At 43.6% G+C, this 22,575-nt stretch overlaps 1 protein-coding gene across 19 annotated transcripts in view; it reads left to right on the forward strand.

Moving 5' to 3' along the window:
- AFDN (afadin, adherens junction formation factor) overlaps positions 1–22,575 on the forward strand; it is a 137,473-nt gene that overhangs the window by 89,297 nt on the left and 25,601 nt on the right. For all 19 annotated transcript variants that reach the window (XM_038526552.1, XM_038526556.1, XM_038526553.1 and 16 more), the window contains 4 exons: positions 558–701; positions 2,159–2,357; positions 5,791–5,894; positions 8,143–8,229. In XM_038526552.1, coding sequence (XP_038382480.1) covers positions 558–701; positions 2,159–2,357; positions 5,791–5,894; positions 8,143–8,229 — 534 coding nt within the window. The remainder of the gene's footprint in view (positions 1–557; positions 702–2,158; positions 2,358–5,790; positions 5,895–8,142; positions 8,230–22,575) is intronic.

A 22,575-nucleotide genomic window follows, 5' to 3' on the forward strand; every position in this document is an offset into this window, starting at 1 on the left:
GCCCTGGACTAGAGATGGGTTTTACAATCAAGGAAGTGATGGTCAGAAGCCTCAAAAGTTACTGCGGGTTTTTGTGATTATTATTATAGTATATAATTTTGTGGGGTTTTTTCAGTTTCTTAATCTCTTTTAAAGTTAGTAGAAGGAGGGCACTTCCTCCTCCTTGGATCGCATTAGCTGGCTGTAAAAAGTCATTCCAACGAAACTTTCCTTAGACCCCAGTAATTGGTGATCGAATGGCCTTGTAAATGTTTACAGTTACTGAGAGAATTCTTTTAAATGATTTATGAACATAAGTAATTGAATTTTATTTACATTTTATGTTTTTAGTAAAATATAAGTACGTACATATTTTAATAAAATTAAGAGGCCATCTGTAAACCTTTACTAGACAGCGGGTTTTCAGTTCAATTCCATGTGAATGGAAGTGTGTTTCCCTAAAAAAGATTCTGGATTTCAAAATCAAATGAGCAAGTTATTACAGTTTTAAGTGTTACATTAAGGGGAATGCTTATAAAACACTTTTGAATCATATCTCTTGTTATTCTTTTAAACAGGCAACCACTTTGCTTACAATGGATAAATACGCACCTGATGACATTCCAAATATAAACAGTACCTGCTTTAAGTTAAATTCACTGCAACTTCAAGCCTTGTTACAGAATTACCACTGTGCACCTGATGAGCCTTTTATTCCCACGGTGAGTGAATGTGAATGACAGCACATTAGCCACACAGTGTGAGACATGTTTGCATAGGGAAATTTAATTTAAAAAAGCAGTTGGGGGGGGAGCATTTATAATAATTACTTTATTTCTTTAATAAAGTTACTTAATCATCTTGTAAGATCGTATTTTGTTGGTATTTGAGTTAGGGTTTAGTACAAGAAGTAGAAAATACACAAGCATTTTAAATAGAAAAGAATTGAATTCAGGGAATTAGGTTCTTGGAAAATCATTGGAAGGACTGGGGGAGAGGAAGTTAAGAAGTTACCCTGGTGCGACTTGAGAGTCAGAGGCCCAAGAGCTCTTGCTACAGCCATAGGCATCCTTGTATTGCAGGCATGGAGTGTCCCCTCACATCCACTTCACGTCCTCTTATGCTGCCAACAGCATGCTGCGCAGCAAGAGGGCCTCTCCAACCCACGCAGAGGCATCAGACTGCTAGGAATCAAGGTTTGGCATTCATGCCTCTCAAGGGGAGGAGTAGAGGGTGAGCAGCCTGCCCACAATGTGTACTACAGCTTCTATTCACAGAGTGAGAAAGGCTGCAAGCACTTGTCACAGGGGGATAAAAGCTGCTCTAGGCAGGAGCCCTGATAAGGGAAGATCATCAGGGGGATGGGGCAGCTTCTAGTATTAACTTTATGCCAACAAAGGTGGTGTACAGAGTCACCCAGGATCAGAAATCCGCAAACGCTGACCGACACAACAGTGTATCTATCGATGGTCCTGTCACAGTGGCGCCGAGGGGTGAATTTGCACTGCAGATGAAATGCACTGCGCCATCTGCACAAAAGTTAGATATAGAGAGATGCAATCGGCTTCCATCAGTGTGGGTTTCAAGAGCAGGCACGTGGGATCTGTGGCGGTAGAGGCCCAGGAAGCTGACCTTAGGATGAGAGACAGGGTAGTGAGGGGCTGCTTCTCCCCCATGAGGTTGCCGTTCCTGGAACTGCTGGGGAGAGTTGAGGTGCTGTGTTCACATCATCAGGCTGTACAGGTCAGGTTGGTGAATTTTCCCCTGGATTGGCTGAGAATAGATTCTTTTGTCCTGATTGTTTTACATTTAACGTTGTGTGAGCTTTTTCTGTCATTAAAAATTTACAAAAATAGGATTATTAGCAACTAGATGTTAAAAAATTGCACAGGAAAAAAAGGACTACCATTCAAAAGGTAAAACCATTTTGTTGTGACTGAATAATTTCTCTTTTAAGGCTGAAGAGGACTTGAGATTAATTATTACTCTCTCGGTTTGTATGTTAACAGTATGTACTTCTCTGATCCATTGATTTGCAAGCTGGTTTTAAACATACTGAGAAATGTGTTCCCCCTCTGTGGCCCTTGCGTGCGTGTGTGGCCTCACTGCACACGAGGAAGTCTGTGTGCCAGTCAGATAGCGTGTTTATGATGTCAGTGTACTCTTGTACTCTGACCAGGACCTGATAGAGAATGTGGTGGCTGTGGCTGAAAACACGGCTGACGAGCTGGCGCGCAGTGATGGCCGGGAGGTGCAGCTGGAAGAGGACCCCGATCTGCAGTTGCCTTTTCTTTTGCCAGAAGACGGCTATTCTTGTGATGTTGTCAGGAACATTCCAAATGGTTTACAAGAATTTTTAGACCCTTTGTGCCAGAGAGGTGAGTATCATTTACTGTACGTAGAGTCTACGCTATGACCCGGGTTGAAGTGAGCATTTTAGCAGTTCTGTGTGTTTGTGGGGCAGTGTGCTTGGGTCGAGCCCACACCGTGTGCTTCTGGAGAAAGCAATGTTCCAGGATCTGGACATAAGCGTGTGACGGGGAGGCGGGGGCAGTCAGATATCCAGCCACAAAGTTCTTGTGGATGTGCTGTGACCCTTCCATGGGTACTTGCTGCGCTTACCAGCTGTCACAGCCACAGTTCTGCCCAGGCTCATAGGAGTTGCTCCCCACTTTGTTCTTTGGGAGCCTGGTGGCTTGGCTCATCTGCTAGAACTGTATTGTCACCGTGTGTTGCTACCAGCAGAGCTGTCAGGAGGATCAGACCGTCTTAGTTCCAACCCCCACTCTGACTCCTGTGACATGCCATCTACAAAATGGGCAGGTGGATAGCGTGTACCTCCTGGGATCATTGTGAGGCTCGGGCATGCAGCCTATGGAGCCCTTACACCTCTGGCACAGAGCTGGTCTCTGAGTCGGCACTGCTGCCACTGTCACCTACTGCATGCTTGTGGGCCAGACTCCAGCTCATCGTGTCTAAGGGCAGCCAGCTTTCTCTGGTTTGATCCTGTGTCTCTTTACATATTACTGTTGGCTATGTGTTGATAAAAATGTCACACTTCTAGGGTGCCCAGGGGTGCTCAGTTGGTTAAGCATCCGGTTCTTGGTTTTGGCTCAGGTTGTGCTCTCAGGTAGTGGGATGAGCCCTATGTCAGGCTCTGCACTCAGTGGGGAATCTGCTTGAGATTCTCTCTCTCTCTCTCTCTCTCATCTCTGTCATTCCCCTCCACATACAACACTTCCATCTGAAGCATAAACTTTTAAATTAGACCACATTTCAGTCCCAGTCTGCTACTTGTTTGTAACGTTGAGCTCAGATGAATAGAAAAATAGATTCAAAATTCAGGAGTTAGTTTAAACAAAAATAATAATTGCAAAGTTAAGGTTTTGTGTTCGTCTATATAAATTTAGTCAGCGTGATTTTTAATTTCAATGGTTATTGCACATGCTACAATAAAGAGATTTCTTCAGAATTCTCATTTTATGAAGGCTGCTCCTCATAATGAAAGGATCAGGTGTTTGGATGTCTACCAGCAGGTGTGGCCGCAGCCCTGCCAGGAATGCTGCCTCTTGTGAGCAGTCAGTGCTGTCCTCAGAGTGGGCCAGGACTCCTGTCAGGGCCACCCTCCATCCCAGCAGAGTGTGTCTCCTGCTGCCCCACCACCGCACTGAGCCCGGGGATATGGATCGCCGTGTGGGTTCCACTTAACACACCCCCAGACCCGCTGCCATCAGCCATGTGTTCCCAGCACCTCACACACCCATGGGTGGGCTACTGCAGCAGCACTCCCTGCCCCCCGAGGTCCCAGGTGGCAGGTGCCCAAGGCTGCGCCCCGCTGCTGGCTCTTCTGCCCCAGCTCGGCCCCTCGCCCCCAGGATGCAGACAGGCTGGCAGCCTCATCCCGCTGCTCCATGTGCCCCCTAGAATTCATCTCCTTAAGTCCCCATCATGTAGCCCTTTGTCTGCAAGACCTCCGCCTCCTCCTGACGCTTAAGCCACTTGTCCCACAAGTGATTCTGTGTTCTTTGAGGATGTTTTTGTGACATCACTTGAAGTGCACATCTGTGCCTTCTCTGGGGTTGAGCTGGAGTCCTGGCAGGCGGGCGGGCTTCTCCTCAGCACCTATCATGGGGCTGCTGGGCATCGAGTGCTCAGCGGCGGCACTTTTTGCTTATGGCTTATGCACGAGCACACGGGAAGGCTCACTTACTGGCATTTTTCAGATACGTGTGTGTGATTTGTGGTGTGTACACAGCTGTCGGTTTTGTGATGTGTGCCATAGCAGAGATGCTTGCCAGATGGGAAGAGTGAGCTCTTGCCTTGGCAGTGGAGTTTGCTTCAGGACTTCCCCTGAGGCTCCCCTGGATGATTGATTTCAGGACATAGGTGATATTTCATCATGATCTTGGCGTCCCCACCTTATTCCATATGTGTCAGGTGATAGCACAGCCTATTACAGAGATGCCTTTACAAGACTTACAAAGAACTCGGTGTTTTCTTTTATGACATCAGTGTTTTTAATTCTTCACGCTCAATTCTTTGTAAGCCAAATAAAGAACTACTATGTGCTCTCGGTTTATATTCCTTTTGTTTTGTCCTATAACATGATTGTGTGAGAGGAGGCTATAAAACCAGCACAGACTCATACCTGATCTGAGATGCATTCCTTCAGCTAAGAAAGCAGAAAATGTCTGCTTCGTGTGGGATCAAGCCTCATTGTGGAACCCTGACATCTGAAAAAAAAATTATAGAAAGTGTTCATTTCAAAATTGTGGTAATTACAATTCCCTCAAGCAGGGGAAAGAGAAGTTGTAGGTTATGTTTTAATGAAAATGGATTGAAACAATGATTTAAAAAAAAAAAAGATAAGTTTATATCTTTAACTGTACTCTTGTGACATCTCCATTTTCCCTTACTGCAAAGAAAACCTTATAGGTGCCCCAAAATAATGGGCGAGCTTTCCTTACTGGTAGAATCTGAGAGTGCAGGAGTGGCAGGTGGCGTCATCTGGGGCTCTCCCAGCCCCAGGTCCGCAGGCCGTGCTGAGGCGGTGCGGAGTCGGGCACGCAGTGTGCTCCTTGTAAATGGTAGCTTCTAGTAATAGTGAGACTCTTTGGAGAAGATTTAAGAATTGTGCAAGGCCTATGAGATAGGACTTTGTCAGGAAATTTCTGAGTAACATAGAATAAGATCTGACTACATGAATAACCTATTTTTAATTGAAAAGCTTAGGTTTTGTAAAGATGTCATTTGTTCGTGATGAGAATATCAAAAGATACTCCTTAAAACATTATACAGTGATTCTAAAATTTGTGAGAAATGTAAGTGACTAAGTAAGGAAATCTGGACAGAGTCACAAGAAGGAGTCCATCCTGCAGGGCAGATGCTATCTTCCTGGAAACCATGGAGCTGAGTGTGCTGTGGGACGGTGCACGGCCGTGTGTACTCGTGTTGTTGCCGGTCCCCGTTGTGGAAAGCATCCTGGGTGTTGTTGAGGAGAGCCTGGGCCGCAGGAGAGGACTCACAGTGTGATTCCGTAATTTCTCATAGAAGTAAGGAAGAATGTGCTGTGGAACAAAAAAGGAGGGAAGACCAATTTCCCTTTTCACTTGGTGTTGAATTCCATTGGACCCAAACAAACAGTGATTGTGTCTGATAGTTCAGTTTTCAGAGGGAGTAAGGGTTGTATAGAAAGGAGGGCACAGGTCATCATGAGGTAGTGAGCAGTTGATATGTGATGTTGCTTCCCTTCTTGAAGATGATGTAGCTGACATGCTTTTCAGTTTCATCATTTGCTTGTTTTCTCCTTAGGATTTTGCAGGTTAATCCCTCATGCACGTTCACCAGGTACTTGGACAATATATTTTGAGGGTGCAGATTACGAGAGCCATCTTCTGCGTGAGAACACGGAGCTGGCAAGTATTTTGAGGGTGATGGGTGGAACACAGACCTGTGTTCCTTACGATTTGAAAATGTAATGCAAACCCATTCCTTGATTATAGTGAGCATTGTTGTGATAAGTATATTTTAAAATCATCTTTAAATACCAATTTTATTTTTAAAAATCTGAAACCATAATTTACATATATATTTTTTCCAGGCCATATATATATACTTGTGTCCATAAATAAATGGGATTTTTAAAAAATAAAGCATATTTCTACCCACAGCTATACCAGCCTTAATGTTAATAGATATTTTGAAGAAAATATGAATGAAATAATCTTACGAATTTTATCAGAAAATGTTTTTCATTGGTAGAAATATTTTCTCCTTATAGCTGGTTCTACCTTTTTTTTAATTGTATCATGTCGCTGATATTTTGTATCTTTTTTTTCATTTTTCATTTTTATTTATTTATTTATTTATTTTATTTTTTATTTATTTTTTATTTTTTTTAATTTTGTATCTTTTGAAAGAGTAGTCAGTCTCAGTGTTTGCTAGCTTCACACATTTTATGGAAGATTCTGCTTTGCTCTCTGTGGAGAGTTTTAAGCAACAAAGAATGTTTTCTTGTGCCCTAGAATGTGACGGCAGACACAATTGTCTTGTACTGCATATACTGGCATATTTCTCATTAACATATCAGTCAAGAAAAAAAAAACAAATGAAATTTTTCCTTTTTGAACTTCATTGTTGAGTTCATCTAAATATCTTTCTATAATTGCCATTTTCATTTTTGAACCCACTTAAGGGTTCAGAGGAGCAAACCCATGTGCCAGTACTTCTTTCAAGGTTCCTGTGGGTTGGGGGTCAGTGCATTATGTGTGATTCAATGTGGCCATTTATTCACTGGTCCACTGATTCCCAGTAGGGGTGGAATATCCGGTGTGCCTAGGCCAAGATGCAGAGATTGTGGTGTGTGTATGGAAACAGCCGTAAATCTGCTAAAGCTTCGGAGACTTCCTAGTACCACCCTAAAATACTAATCAGTAGTCAGAGCTGTGTGTCTCTATTACATATCTAATTTCTGAGAAAACAGATTATGCAAATATTATACTTAATGTAAAATCATGTAGTGTGTATTTTTTATATCAAATTCCAAATAATTATTAGTCATGACTTAGTAGCCTGCTTTAGATTGGAGGCTGTATACTGTCCACCTCTAGCAGCTGAGTTGGCTGACAGCCACTGTTCCACCAAAGAGCTGATTGCATGTGGCCACTGACACAGGATGTGCCCCTCATATCTTCTCTCAACCTCACTAGCGATTTCCCAAGTGGTAGCAGTTCCCAACTCCCAGATTTTATAGGACAGTGAGTACCTTCTTGGGTGGGATCACAGGTTTTTCATTTTCTTCATGTAATCAGAGATTCCTTGGGAGCTTTCAGGTCTTAATCTAAAAGAAAAAAAAAATTGGAATGTCATCTAATCTTACTTATTTCCTTAAAATGTTCTCTCACTGACCTTAGTTCTAGATTAACAGCCCACACATATAATTACCACCTGTTGGCCATGTGCCTTCATACATGTGTATTTGATTAATTAAACTATCCCTTAACGTGTATGACTGGTAATTCTTTTCTGTTGTTTTGTTCATTCTTTGTGTGAGGAGTGACATGTGTATAACATGTAACTTTGTGGACAGTTTATTTGTTTATGGATCAGTTCAAGAACCAGCTTCTCACTGATTCGAGTAGAACTGCCCACATCATGGGATTGTCGCAGTTGGGTTGTCTAACATCCAGCAACTCTTGCATTTTCCTAAGAGACAGAGATGTTGGATCATCTTGGTTACAACTGTCTTTTGCTGACCTCCCCATAGATGGTATAAAAGGAGTTTAAATTTCTTATTTAAACAACTAGTAATTTATTTTGAAAGGTAATAAAGTAAGATTTTAATTTTATTTTTGTGGTTGATTTTTCTAACCTGATGGTAATGGAAGTGTAGTTTTGTATTAAGTTCTCCAAATAATATTTAGATAGCATTTATGACTAGTTTCACCTTCACAGCTTTTGAGTTTAGTATTGATACTTCCTCTGCTGGGTTAATCCATGAGCAGTATCTGTACAACTTGTTCTTCTTTACTGTTCAGTTGCCTGTTCCCCCATGGTCTGTGCCATTTACCACAGTGAGTGTGATCAGCAGGTCAACTTATGAGTTGTCTAACCTAGATATACTTCATTTCAGCCATAAAGTAAACGTTTGTTTTCATCCTTCAGGCTCAGCCTCTGAGGAAAGAACCTGAAATAATCACTGTGACTCTTAAGAAGCAAAATGGGATGGGCCTTAGCATCGTTGCAGCAAAGGTAGGATGCAATTGGTGACGTGAGGGCTGTCACACTGCATTCCTGAATGTTGAGCAGCATTGGGCCAGAGCTGAGTGCGCAGGAGCCCCTCGCTGCCCATGGACAGGTGGTGCGTGCAGTTGTGTTTGTGGGGGAGGGGGTGTCACACGAATGTATCTAGGTGCTCAGGCTCACATAACTGCATGATGGCATCTGCTCTGGAAATGGGAGCTGCAGGGAGTGTAACTTTGATTTCTGGCCGATGGTGCTCCTGAGAAGTGAGCAGAGTCAGAATGTGATGGGGCACGACAGGCATGGGAGAAAGGAGATTCCTGAGTTTGAAACAGGAGTGAGGTCTCGCACATGGTCAGAGGTGGGACATTAGACACACTTCTCAAGTATTCCTGCACATGGGCATCACTGGGCATGTGTCACCCAGGCAGACTGTGGCTCCCTGTCCGGGTGGTCTCTTCCAAGGGGCCTGGAGAGCACATCCTTCAACTGGGCTGCACATGGGCTCTTTGTGGGGGGATTGTGAACCAAGTGCACCCCAGCTATCCTTAGTGTAAGTCCTTGGGAACAAGCAGGGATGGCATAAAGCAGGGCTGTGCTGAGGGCTGTCTGCATAATTTTAAACCTGTCTTGCGTGGCAGGAGTGGACTGAGGGATGTGGTGCTCTGGTGATTCTGGAGCTCATGATCGAGAGGTGAGGGGTTTGTACTGTATAATGACACCACAGAGAAATAACAGGGACTTGATGGAGGGACATTTCAGGAAGCTGTGTCTGCAAAGGGCGTGGTGTGTAGGTTGAATTGAAGAACCTGAGACCACAGGTGTGATTCCAGCTGAAATCAGCTGGCCAAGGTGAGCCTTTGTAGGTGTGGATGGAAGGGGGTTGCCTAGCATGGGGTCACCCAAGATGGGCCAGAAGAGGGTAGGTCCAGAGCCTGGTAGTACAGCTCATAGTCCAGAGTCCCTTACATTGTTAAGGGTCATGCACATGGGCCGTATTTTCAGACTGTCCTAATTTAATAATTCACAACTCAAAACATTTGGAAATATGAATGGAAAGGTATTAGACATGGACTATTTTCTGTTTACCATTTGAATCAGATGCTCATTTTTAGGGAAAAAAAATACCCGGATGATACATTACCTGGCTGCACTAAGATATACAGGAAAGCTCTAATGTGCATGTTTTCTGGTGGGTGTGTATACATATACACATTTTCTTTCCAATACTCGTTGGAATATTAAGTACTAACCTCTGGGGTGGCAGGGCCACCATTTATTAGCACCTCCATCTTTTCTAGCTTAAAAAGTTATGCTCTCTCTTAGTAAAGAACTACCTATTTTCTGAAGATTCAAGTCTGATTTACGTAAGCGTCTTTGATCCTTTCCCTAGCACCTGGTGATGTGTAAAGGACAGGCGTGTACCCAGTGAGGCCCACATGAGCACCCCTGCCCTCCCCTTAGGCCTCTGTTCTTGCCAGGCAGCCAGGTATCAGTGGGCGGTTAGAACCAGGAGTTGGGCTGAAGTCACAGTCACGCCTTGATTCCCATACGTGTGCCCGTGGGTGAGCAGGGGAGGGAAGGCACTGGCCAAAGGCCTCTGGTCTCCTCCAGGACTGCTTCCTGCTAAGGGTCTAATGACAGGCAGTGGGGAGAGTCCACTTACTGCCAGGTGGCATCCCTCCATCTTCCTATAGACCGGGGCAGGAGAAGGAGTGAGAAAGCAGTGAGTGAGTGTGGAGGACAGGACCTCAACTGAGGCCTATGAGGAGGTCTCTGCGTGGCGGTGCTCAGCCAGGACCAGTGATGACAGCTGGTCTAGGGGCCTTCTCCCCTGCCCCCACCCTGTGCTGGCCACAGAGCTGTGCTCGTGTCCTCTCGACCAGCTCTTCACCCCCACCTCTGCTGACTGTATTCTGTTCGTATATGCTTTCCTACAGGGAAGTTTGGAGAAGACCCTGTTCTTTCTGTAATGAGGAGGAAGTATTTTGTTACAAAAATGGAAATGACTCTGAAATCCTTGCTATCACAGAAGTGTTTGTAACTTGTGGTCAGAAATCATGGTAGCACGGTGGTGACTGACTGCTCTTAGCCTCATGTAAGTTGGGAACACGGAGGATTTAGTTTCAGGCTACATGGTGGTCTTAAGAGGAGGTCTTTGTTGTTTCATTAATACTAGAATAAACTCAGTGTGAAAGTAGTAGCTAATTGTTAGGGTGACATTTATTCTAAGAGAGTACTGAATGCCTGTTGTGTGAAAATAGAGTATAATTTTCACTTTTTAGCCTTTCAGTCTCCAGGTTTCTTTTGGTGTACTGACATGTTAAAAAAAGATATTTGAAGAAAAAACTGGAAAATACCAGTTTTAGTATTTGTAATTTGGATGTAGGATGATACAGTTGGGGCTTCATGGGGAATAGGAACAACACAGGGAATTGTAAAGATCACCTTTTTACCACCTGAGGCTGGTGTGGAGAGCACGGCTCCTGTCACATCCGCGGCAGACTAGCCGATGCCTGATTCTTGAAAAAAAGTGTGCTCTCCTTCCCGCCCCGTTCTGCGTGGCTCCTGCCACAGGCCTCCCCTCAGAGTCGAGAACCCGAGGCAGGGAGCACCTGGGGTGTCTCCGCCCTCATCTCACACCCACCCCTTGCTCTCGCCCTCTCTCTTTTTCTCTTGCTCTCCTGTGCACACGTGCTCTCCCCTCTCGCTCTCTGTCTCTCTCTCTCTCTCTCTTTCACGGGCGCTCTCCCTCTTTCTCTCCTACTCTCTCTCTGTCTTTCACAGCAGGCCCCGTGAGGGTAAGCTGGGAAGGTAGCGTTCTCGCCAACATCTCTGGGATTTCCACACACTTATTGTTTCTGGTCTTTTTAAATGCTTTCCACTGGGAAAGTATAGACTAGAAAAAAAAAGTAATGATACACATTTCTTGAAGAGATTCCAGATTTGATGTTAAGATGGTTAATTTATCAGTTTATCCAGTAGATTTAATACAACTTGAGTGTATACTTGGCTCTTGTGCCCTTTCTCCCACTGAGAACATCTTTATCAGTAAATACCCTGATCACTTGAGGGGTGAGGCAAAGAACATCCCAATGAGTGAATGACATCAAGAGGTCATTATTTATTCAGGGATACGTGTTGGATGTCTAAACGCCTCAGGAGAAGGGAGATCAGTGAAGGCCTTCCTGAGGAAATGCCTTTTAGGCTGAAACTTCAAGGGTGCCTGCGTGTTAGCCAGGTGGAGGATGGTGGGCAGAGAATTTCAGAAGAGGAGCGCCAGGCGAAGGCACAGCCAGGTATCTGGAGCACAGGAAGCATGGCAGAGGTGCATCTGGGATAGAGAGCATGAGGCCCTGTCACCCATAGCAGCGTTGGCATACTTTGCCTACAAGGGGCTGGGTGGCAAGTATTCTCTGCTTTATGGGCCGTGGGGCCTCTGCTGCGGCCACGAGCTTGTGTGGCCTCAGCGGGAACACAGCCGTAGGGCAGTGGCCAGTGAGGGCATTTGGCTGTGTCCCAGAGGAACTTAGAGTCCCTGACATCTTGACGGGGTTGTGCATTTACTGTAGGTCGGGGAGTAGCCATTGGAGGGGTTCACATAGTGTAAGGGGATCAGAGTGAGGTTTTGAAAGCTTATTGTTCGTCTTTTGAGCCTGCAAGTTTGAGGGGCTCAGAAGCACCAACAGAAGGACCAATAGTAATTAAGCTATTAGGTCCCAGTGGAAGGTAGTAGAGGCTCGGCCTGGGAAGTGGCAGCAGAGATGGGCAGTCCACTGGCTGGAGGCAGGTAGAGCACGTTCACTGGGGTCAGGCACTTTGTCTTGTTCACTGCTAAGGATTAACAGTTTCTGATGCATCGTAGGTGCTAATACATATTCATTGAATAGTAATTTTCCATGCAAACGATGAATTGGCTGTAGTGGGTGACAGAGAAACAGTAGAATGTACCAGGTTTCTGTCTTCAGCTGTTGAGCATGTGGAAGTGGCTTCCACGAAAGCAGGGCTGGGGGCAGGGGAGAGATTTGGGCAACAAGAGAGTCAAGTGTTCAGTTTTGAACATGCTGCATTTGAGATCTGGGATGCCTGTGGAGCCAGGCAAGTGGATATGTTGTGCAGCAGACAGTTGAGTATATGGGTATGGAAGTCAGGGAGTGAGAGCCAGAGATGCTCAGAGAAAGGAACTCACAGAATATGGTCTAGAATATGGTCAGAACTGGACAGTGTGCCACTTTAAGAATGAATAGGGTGTCGGTGCCTATTCTTGAAATGAGACCCGAATCTTGCAGTTCCCTTGTATATCCTCTTGCTTCACATAACCTGTTTTTCCCCAATTTCTTTGTAATGTCTTTGGAATTAGGAAAGGAATGTTCAGCAATAAAAGAAGTCCTTTAATTTATACACTTTTGCTAAAAAACTACACTGTAGCTGATACATAGTGTGGGTCTGCATAAATTATAACAATAGAACAGATTTATTTTGGAGATTTCAAGAATATATGTGAAGCACAAGGCAGGCCAGTGCCAGGGCGAAGGGTTGGGAAGGGTTTCAGCACAACTGGGAGACTGGGAGTTGTCCCTTCCGTCCTGCCCTGGCACAGCTCAGGTCCTTCGGCAGTCTGATGCCATGGGATGCCTGAGCTCCGGGCAGATCTTGCGTGTGCGCCGCACGGTGCTGTCATCTTGTTCCCTGATTGCTGCTGGAGCCTGGATGCCCCACCAGCTGGCTTTACCCTCAGTAACGCTTGCTTGTGTCTGTGTATTTTGTTTTCTCTTTAAGCTGTTGTGGTCTTTGTATCTGGCCCAGTCTTTTTTTGATTCTTTTTTTCCTAATTAGTGTGTGGCTAGCTGCTGTGAGCCTGGACGATGTTTTGATGTTAAGCTCCCTGACGCCCCTTCCACATTGCGGTTCAGTTTTATGAAATCCAGATGATTTGGAACAGTATGTGTGTGCAGTTTACTTCTTTAAAACATTGCTTTTGGGGAAGTTTTAGTATGCTCCTTCTTACTCATCTGTGGGACAATACGATGCTTCCTGTTTAATTTGGATTTTTAAAATACAAACAATTCCCTCTTTATTTTTCTAGCTCTTTTTAAAGTTTAATAAAGTACAAAATGAACAAAAATCAGAGCTGACTGGTTACGTAAGAGCTTGAATGTGGCACTGGCTCCAGTCCGTGCTGATAAATGCCATACAGTGTCCCGACGTCCAGCTCAGACTTGTGCCGACCCGGGTCCTGAAAGACCAGCTGTGTGGGTTGCTGTTGAGAACCAGGGAAGCACACAGTTGTTTTTTCCTCAGTTGGAGAAGTTGCTGTAGTCCTGAGATCAGAATGTGGTTCTCTGTTGTCGGAAGAACAGGATCGGTGGTGAGTTTCTTTAGGGTGTCTTTGTGGATGTGGATGTTCTTATGCAAACTCTGAGCTGTGATCCTTCCAAGAATGCTGCTGCTTCCATTAGAACTTGTTTAAACCTGCCAATAATTAACTTGCTCATGAGGCAACCATTTACTGTAGCTTGTGATTCCACACCCAGAAGTTTGTTGCTATATTTTAATGTTGCACATTCTTTAAGTTCATAAAAAATAAAAAGTTCCTATACCCTTTTTGCACAAGGAAGAACCCCATAAATTTTCTCCTGCTGATCACAGTGTGGTGAAAATTGCTTGAAATAATACCGACTGCCGTTGTATAACTTACTGAGAGTAAGTGGTGTAACTTCTCGTGGGCACTTTGGGTGGCTTTTACTGTCTCTGAAACCCATTTTTGCTAAAAGTGAATCTAAAAATGATCATTTTAAAGGTACTTAGGATATATTATCATGTTATTTAAAAATGAATAGTTGAGTAGGATCTTAAAAATGTGTTAGTCTGTTCTTTTGGACTCTGCTGATTTTAAGTTTTTAAATCTTAATTAGCTTTAAACACAAAAAAGATTCACGTGCCTTACAAAAGAGATGGTGCAAACAGTGTTTATTAACCTAATATATTCTCACTGTTTGAAAAGTAAAATCTGGACGTGAACTACAATTAAGTCCCTTGAAGAATTTGAGACTTTCATTCTTAATTTTCTTTAATGTCCTTATTGTGACCACCACATGGGAAAGACCTAGTCGGAAAGATGAAGTCAGGAGCTTCCTGGTTCCTTTTTAAAATCATTTTCAAAGTATCCAGTGCGACTGCATTTCTTCCATGGAAGTGCCAGAAATAATTTTCCATTAAGTGGAATGAACTAACTAGTGCCCTCCATGGCTGTTCATGAATTTGGAAATGACGTTTTATATTTTCATTCTAAAAGCAAAATAGCACCCCGGGTTTCGGAAATCAATCAATCAATCAATCAATCAAAATAGCGAATTATATAAAAGAATAATTTTTTACCTTCTTATACTAATAGTCTAAGTGCTAATTTCTTGGATTGATGGGATTATTGAGTTTTGTTACAGCACTGACGTAGCGTAATAGGAACATGAAGTGTTAATACTCCCACATGGTGGGACTCTTGGTAAGAAGTGATCTTTCTGTGGCTTGCTGGACACAGGGAATAATCACTGGTGGAGCGCCGGGTCTGAGGAAGGTTCAGACTGCCTCAGCCTCCCCTGCCCACTCTCAGCGGGCCGGGGAGTCAGGACACACCCCTGCAGAGGCCAGTCCCCGCATGAGCAGTGCTTCTACAGAAGCCAGGAGCTCGCCTGCATTGGTCTCACTCCTTTCACACCCAGAGGCACTGTGAGAACCTTGGGAAAGCCCTGCTCTCCACACACATACCACGTGTTGTGTGCAGTTTCTGGGGATCCACGGGCCTCCTACAGCCTCTCCAAGGGACCCAACTTAAGAATCCCTCCCCCCCACCATTCAGGTCATTTCCTTTGTTTTATAAAAAGGGAAACGATAGATGTGATGTGTTCGTCTTGTGTGTGATGCTCAAGGGACGTGAACAGGGCTGGACCTGAGGCCTGGCTCACAGGAGCCACGTGGGGACTCGCGGATGGCACTGCACCTGTCAGGGAGCACCTGGTGTGAACTTTTGGTGTCTTTGAGGGTAGAATGTGTATCAAGAATGAGTTTTATTTCAGAATTAAGGTAACTCCTACGAAGAAGAGAGCTTTGCAGTGTTTTTAAAACCCTTGTCTGAATTTTGATAGTTTATGAATGAGAACTTGTCTGGTGAGAAGTAAAGCAGCTTTCCGACACTGAGAGGAGCACGTGGCAGAGTGTTGTACCGACAGCCTGATGAGTTTTCAATACTGCTGAGCTCTGAAGTCCCCCAGCCCACTATTGTTCTGGAACCTTCAGTAAAGGGCCCGGACTGTGTCTCCAGCCCTGGGAACAATAGGCTTGACTCTGTGCCTGCATATCTTCCTTCCTCCTGCCGCTGCCTTTTTTTTTTTTTTTTTCTGGATTGTGTTTAATGATGTTTTCATGCTGTTCGTCATCTCTCCTCCCCCACACACTCAGTGTGCCACGGAGCGTGGGAGGTGGAGGTTCCTCCTGACAGAGTTTCTGTGCCCGAGGTGAGTGGACCTCACCCTCCGGCTTCCCGCAGGTGCAGGAGCAGGCACCCAGACCAGCTGTCCATCCGTCTGTCCGGAGCCTCCTGGCCCCTGCAGCCGGTTGTCGCCCGGGCGCACGGCTCGTGTCTCGAGAGTCCTGGGCAGAGTCGGGCGCCTGGCAACCGGGGCCTCTCTGCCTCCATCGGTGCAGCCGGGAGCCTGTTTCGGTAACTTACTGCCAGCCTTCCTCTGCCCCTTTCCCCAAGTAAAGCCTGGGATGCTCCCACTAACCCGTCCCCCGCTGCCCTGTCCTCCTCTTGCGCAGTAACGCCACCTCCCTCCTAACCCCTTCTTTCCCTTTTCAAGGAGAGAGAAGCAAACTCAAGATGCGCTTTAACCTTAAATGCTGAGATCACACATGTAGTGATCTCTGTTACTCCGTTTTCATTGCTTTTCTAAGGACTGAGGATCTGGCTCTCTGCTTTTTTTTGTCCAGCCTGGCTGGTGCACCTCGGTCACCACCGACCACTCTCTAGGAGTCTGGAGTGACTTTGGAGAGGGCAGGCACCACACAGCAGCCCAGGCACCGTACCACCATATTCTTCCCCCAGGTGTCTTCAGAAAGGAAAATGTGTTTTTGACATTTAAAACTTCACTTCTCATTAGTTTAATTAAATTCTAAAATTGTATTTAGTGTAATTCATAATCCCTGATGCCTTTGGAATATATACCTGCTTTTCAGGAGCCCCTTTTTAGAAGGGAATTTGAGGGGCACCTGGGTGGCCCAGTTGGTTAAGTGTCTGCCTTCGGCTCAGGTGATGATCTCGGGGTCCTGGAATGGAGCCCAACATTGGGCTCCCTGCTCAGTGGGGCACCTGCTTCCCCCTCTCCCTCTGCCCCTCACCCTGCTGTGCACTCACTCACTTGTTCTCTCTCTCTCTCTCTCTCTCCAATTAATAAGATCTTTTTTAAAAATTAAAAAATAAAAGAGAAGTTGATTTTAAAGGGGTAATGGATAATTCTAGATGATCCAGCTTATTAATCTTTTAATTTTACAAATAAAAGACTAAAAATACAGTAATATCTTCAGATGCCAGTTTAGGTAGCTTTAAACAAGTAATCCTTAAAGTTATTTAGCTTTTATGTTTTAATGATTGTGGTTACTCCTCCCATGGTTGGAAACCAGGGTGCATAACGTTATATATTATATTGTGGTAAAATCTGTTTTTTACCCGGTTATCTGCCTAATTGTAAATTTATTGCTAGTACCTGTGCTTACTAATAACATATAGTATAAAAAGTCTATAGTTTTGGAGTAGTAGTGTTGTCCAATAGAATGTGTGCCCCACCAAGGTAACTTTAAATACTGTATTAGCTAAATTAAAAAAAAATTAGTAATGTTTTATTTTATACAATGTATCTGAAATGTTATAATTCCAACATGTAGTAAATGCAAGTAATTAATGAGATATTTCAGGTCCTTTATTCCATAAAAAAGCTTTTATATCTGGGTATAATTTGTACTTAACACATTTCAGTTTGGACGAGCCACATTTCAGCCACATATTCAGTATAGCTACATGTGGCTTATGGCTGCTGTATCTGACAGCAGTTTTATAGTGTCTAATACCATTCCACCAACATTTGAAAAGCTGTTTCTTTATATTTCCGTAATTGGCTTCAGTTAATGTTTATATTGCTCATATTTACATTATTTTACTGACAGATGTGTTACATTGGTACTTAGCAGCAAAACACTCCTGGACCCATTCTCCTGTCTTACTTAGAAAAGAAGTGGACTTAGGGTGCTTCAGGGACTCTGTCCCAGGGTGAAGCATCTGCCTTCAGCTCAGGTCATGATGTCTGGGTCCTGGGACCTCGAGTCCCCCATCGGGCTCCCTGCTGCCCTCTGCTTGGTGTCTGTCTGTCTCTCTCTCCCCCTTCCTCAAATAAGTAAATAAAATCTAAAAAAAAAAAAAAAAAAAAGAATGGATTTGCCGTACAAATGCAGTTTTTCTAGGCTAGGTTAGTGTGTGCATTATTATTCAGAAATAAGACATAAGTGATTAAATGTTGCTAAAATTTTGTTTTATACAGTTTTTATCATAGTGTATAATATTCTTATTTTTATTCAGATGAAGTGGGGCAGGTAGTGAGAGCTCTGTAATATTAAGGAGTTCTTGTAGGTTGACAAATGGTAAGTTTGCCTGGGTGCTCACAAGAGCCGACCTGGCCCCAATTGGAGCGACAGTTAGCAAGGGCAAAGCAGCACCTCCATGCCCTTCTGTCCAGCCTATCAAGGTGGACATTCCAGACCAGGGCTGCTGTGGCCAGATGGAGATAGTGGGTCCCTTAGAGTCTGTCAGAGAGGTGTGCTATTTTGGGTTGAAAGTAACTACCCATATTGTGTGTGTGTGTGTGTGTGTGTGTGTAGTTAGAAATTCCTTAGACTTCTTTGATTTCTGAGTATCTGTCTGTAATTTTGTTTTTCTAAAATAATTACCAGTAGAACTGGTCATTTCTCTGTGTAACAATTGTACTTGCAGTTTTTTATGGCCGGTTTATGCCTGTGCAAATGAAGTTGCAAATGAAGTATAGATGAGATTCAAATAAGCAGAGGTGGGAAGGGACCAGAGTGGAAGGGGCGAAGGGAGTTCCAGTGGAGTAGGTCACTAAAGAGAATGTGTTTACAGAAAGGTAAAAGGTTAGCAGGATGGCAACCTGTTTATAGAAATTTAAGCAGTGAATCTTTTAGATAAAGAATATTTCTAGGTAAGTAGTGCAAGGTTGACACTACACTAGTAGGATTCAAATATCAATGAAAGCTTGGATACTTCTTTAGAATATTCTAGATCTACATTCTTCACTGGTATATCATATATATATATAAAATGTATTTCATCATTCACCATCAGTGACCTAATTAAAGTCCATTGTATGACCAACCTTAAAAGGATCTTTTAGAAGCCTATTGGGTGTTTGGAATTGAGTTCTCTAATCATTGTCTTGTAATTCCTAAGACAAAGACCTCCTTTTCTGACTAGGAAGTGCATGGATAAATTGAACTTGGAATTAAAGATGTGATTATAGCTTAGAACATAGATAAATTCCATCATGTGAGAAGATAGTAGCATCTCTTAAATGCTGTGCCTTTCTCATCATCCATACCTGACAGTAATGGATTGGAGTGCTTCTTCCAAAACAATACATGTAGTGCTGTAGTCAGAAATCCTGAGGGTTCCCAACTTTATAAACTAGGGAAGTTTCAGTGTTACCAGTGTTTGTTACCAGTTCAGTGTGTGATGGCTGCATCTGCTGCTTCCTAACCCACTAATACTAACGTGTCCATTCAGTAAGATTCTGGACTGTCTCATGGTAGGTTTGAGAGTAGAGAGTTGACCATGTAGGAGGAACAGAGAAGGCAGCGACCAGGGAATGGAACTGGGGGGAGAGCCGCCCATACTATCACACAGTTGGAACACAGGACAGAGCAACCATCTGGGGCATAGAGGTGAGGAAGAGCTTCTATTGTGCGGATGTTGGGAAGGTCTATGGCTTGGTGAATGGTGGCTGGTGAGCCCAGGAATTGAATGACAAAAGCATTTTGGCAGACGCATTGCATCAGACATTTTGTGTGGAAAGTACAACATAAACAAGGGCCAGAACACGGAAACAGGATGGAATGGGGTCATGGGAAGGACGATCTGGATCGGGCCCTGTGTATCATGAGAGGGGCTCAGAGGGTGTGGTGCTTGGGGAGGCCGGCAGGATAGCCACAAGGAGTGCTTGCCAGGACTGTTGTGAGATTTACACTGGAAATTTGAAGGTGTGACGATTATGATGCTGTCCAGTGTCTACACTACATCATCAGTTGTACTTGAATATGTAAACTTAGACTTTGTAAACATCACATTGCATGAAGGATATGAAACTGCCTATCTAAAGGTGCTACAGGGTTTCGGGATATTCACATATTGTTTGCCATTCATATGGAGTTTCCCATATGTAAGTATGTATTAGTTCTCTAAAATGTAAAGTGGTCGTGGGATATGGGGCCTGGTGGCTCCCTTCGGGGGTGTGATTCCTCCTCTAAACAAGGAGGCTAAAAGCATAAAGGGACATCGCAGCGAAGCTACTATTCATGGTGAGGGTAGAACCATCCCCCTCTTCCCAGAGTGAGAATTGTGATACAGAAGCTAACCGATGGGCAAAAGAGAGTGTGAGAGCAGGGCCTTGGTGTAGGGAGAAGCAAAACTGTATTTTTGTCTTTTTCTTTTATCATTCTATTTTGTTATTTTAGAAAGAAAAAGAGTTCTCTTACAGTTTGTCTAAATGTTATTTTTTCCATTATTAATAGTAATCTTTTCTTATAAAGAATATCAGGAAGGGAGAGGTCTTGGTTTATTATTTTAGAATGTATATATTTGGTATTTAATTTTTTATTTCACTGTTACTAAAAGTATTATTATTAGTGGTAAACATTTTTCTTTTCAAATATGGTAGTAATTGAGTATCTTCTGATAAGGACAATTTTTATAATCTGTACTGCATCCTGAAGATGTCAGTGCCCACCATTGACACTGAAACTGTATCCTGAGACGCCACGAGCATTGCTTCTCCCTAGCCCGATGGAGAACTCTGGAAACAGGTGGCTATGCTCTTAGAGTCTTTGAGGAAACAATCTGGCCTCAGGTGTTAGGTGTAAGGAAATACCATGTACCATTTACAGAAAAGGAAAAGGGGGATTTTCAGTGCCCCAGTCAAAATTATTAGGTACAGAGAAGACTGCTCCGGAATGTAAGCTTTGTGAGGGCAGGGGGCATTTGTCTCATTCATGGATGTACGTACAGGGCTTAGGACAGTGTAAGGAGGCATTCAGTGACTATTTGTTTAGTGAGTGAGATTGTCATTTAAACATCTGAGTTGTTGGGGGTGCCTGGGGTCTCAGTGGTTGAGCATCTGCCTTCATTCAGCTCAGATCATGATCCCAGGATCCTGGGATCAAGTTCCACGTCAGGGTCCCTGCTCAGTGGGAAGCCTGTGTTTCCCCCCTGCTTTTGTGCACATGCTCTATCTCGCTCTCCCTCTCGCTCGCTCTCTCAAACAAAAAAATAAAATCTTTCAAAAAATAAACAGCTGAGTTGTTGAATTAGTCAATCACAGATTACATAAAAGTATAGAATATATGGGGAAAATGATTTAATTAGATGACATGTGAGGGAATTCCCTGTACCTTGTAACAGATAGGGTTGGGGGTGGAGGCTGCCTTAGATGTAATTTCCCTGAGTGCATGTTAGGTCCCTGGGTTCAAAAAACCCAGCATTGGCCTGAGTGAAGTTGGGTCAGAGGTTTATCTGTTGTTCTTTTGCTAAGTGATGTGCTAAAATATAGAAAAGTCCTCATTTATTGAGGGCCTACTATATATATTTTTTATTGTGCCATCTCAAATTTACAAAAAAGTACAAGCTTCCCCAACTGTCTCAGTGCTTTTTGTTGCTTGTATGTGTGTGGTGGAAGGACCAGGTACAGGTCACACAGGTTGTCCTGCTATACTGGAAGTGCTGGATGATTTCTGCAGGGCAGGCATCTGTATGGGAGGCAGTTAGATGTCTGGCACTGTGCAGAGCTGTAGCAAGGGGACGCGGGAGTTGTCCGGGTACAGACAGATGGGCACCGAGGAACCCATGGGAGTGGAGGGATGGGAAAACGGAGGCCAATGGGGAGCTGCCACAGAGGAGACTTGATTTTTATCTTGTAGAAGACTTTTATAAATTCAGCTCACAGATAATGTAACCACATGAAATTTGAAACATACTGTTTCCTGAAGTGGAGTTGTTTTGTTAAATTGAGACATTTTATACCATTTTTTATAACGAGATACATAATAGATGGTTTTAGTCCAAAACAGTGGCTCATGCTAGACTTGCCTTGAGGGGAGAGTGGGATGGCCTCAGCCATGTTTGGCAGCCAGACTGTCCTGCCAGACCTGCTCTGTGAGCGAGAGAGTGAAGAGTTCTCAAGTAGAAATGATGTGCTTCCAGAGCATTGTAGAAAATCTCTTTCAATTAAGTCATTTATTGAAATCATGGTCTTTACAACTCTCTGTGATACCTTTATATTTTTGCTTTTACGACACAATACTTTGTAACTGTTGAAGTTACCCTGAGCTAAGGAACATGTATTCCCTTATGGAACATTGGCAGTAATGAAAGTGAGATTCCACTCATGCGATTGCTGATTGCTTCCTTAGGCTGTTCTGATAATTATCCACATTTGATGTTTAGGTTGCAGTTGTAATATCCAAGTAGAACATTGGTGATTTCTGTACAAGAGTTGCATGTGTTCCTTAAACCAGCTTCACAGCAGTTGCTTGTCCTCTGGTGATAGAACATGAAGTACAGCTGGTGTGCATCCGTGTGGATTGGGGCTCCTGGCTTCAGTGTTCACCTCAAGTTATAGTGTGTGACGTTTACATTGAATCTATACAGAGGACTTTCTACAGACTGTTCTAGGACTACCTAAGTCCCCTTTCCTGTACACCACAAGATGTTTCCTCTTGTTTTAAATTTTGAAATCTAGCTTTGGAAAGAATAAGGGGATATATGTAAATATTGGAATATAAAAACACTAGTAAATGACTTTTACATTAAAGTGATTAATAGTGTATTAATACATCACGAGGGTAGCTTTAGCTCACTTAGGGCTCTCAGAACTTATGTTGAATTTCCTTTAGGATTCCAGGTCTTAGTCTTCTCATCAGTTGGTTTATTAATTGATTTTTCAGGAGTACTTTTCGTTCATTTAGAAACATAAAATACGTACACTTCCTGTTCCTTCCTTTATATTTACCAAATAGAGTATTGAT

This window comes from Canis lupus, chromosome 1 (genome assembly GCF_011100685.1).
Source record: "Canis lupus familiaris isolate Mischka breed German Shepherd chromosome 1, alternate assembly UU_Cfam_GSD_1.0, whole genome shotgun sequence".
Taxonomy (NCBI): domain Eukaryota; kingdom Metazoa; phylum Chordata; class Mammalia; order Carnivora; family Canidae; genus Canis; species Canis lupus.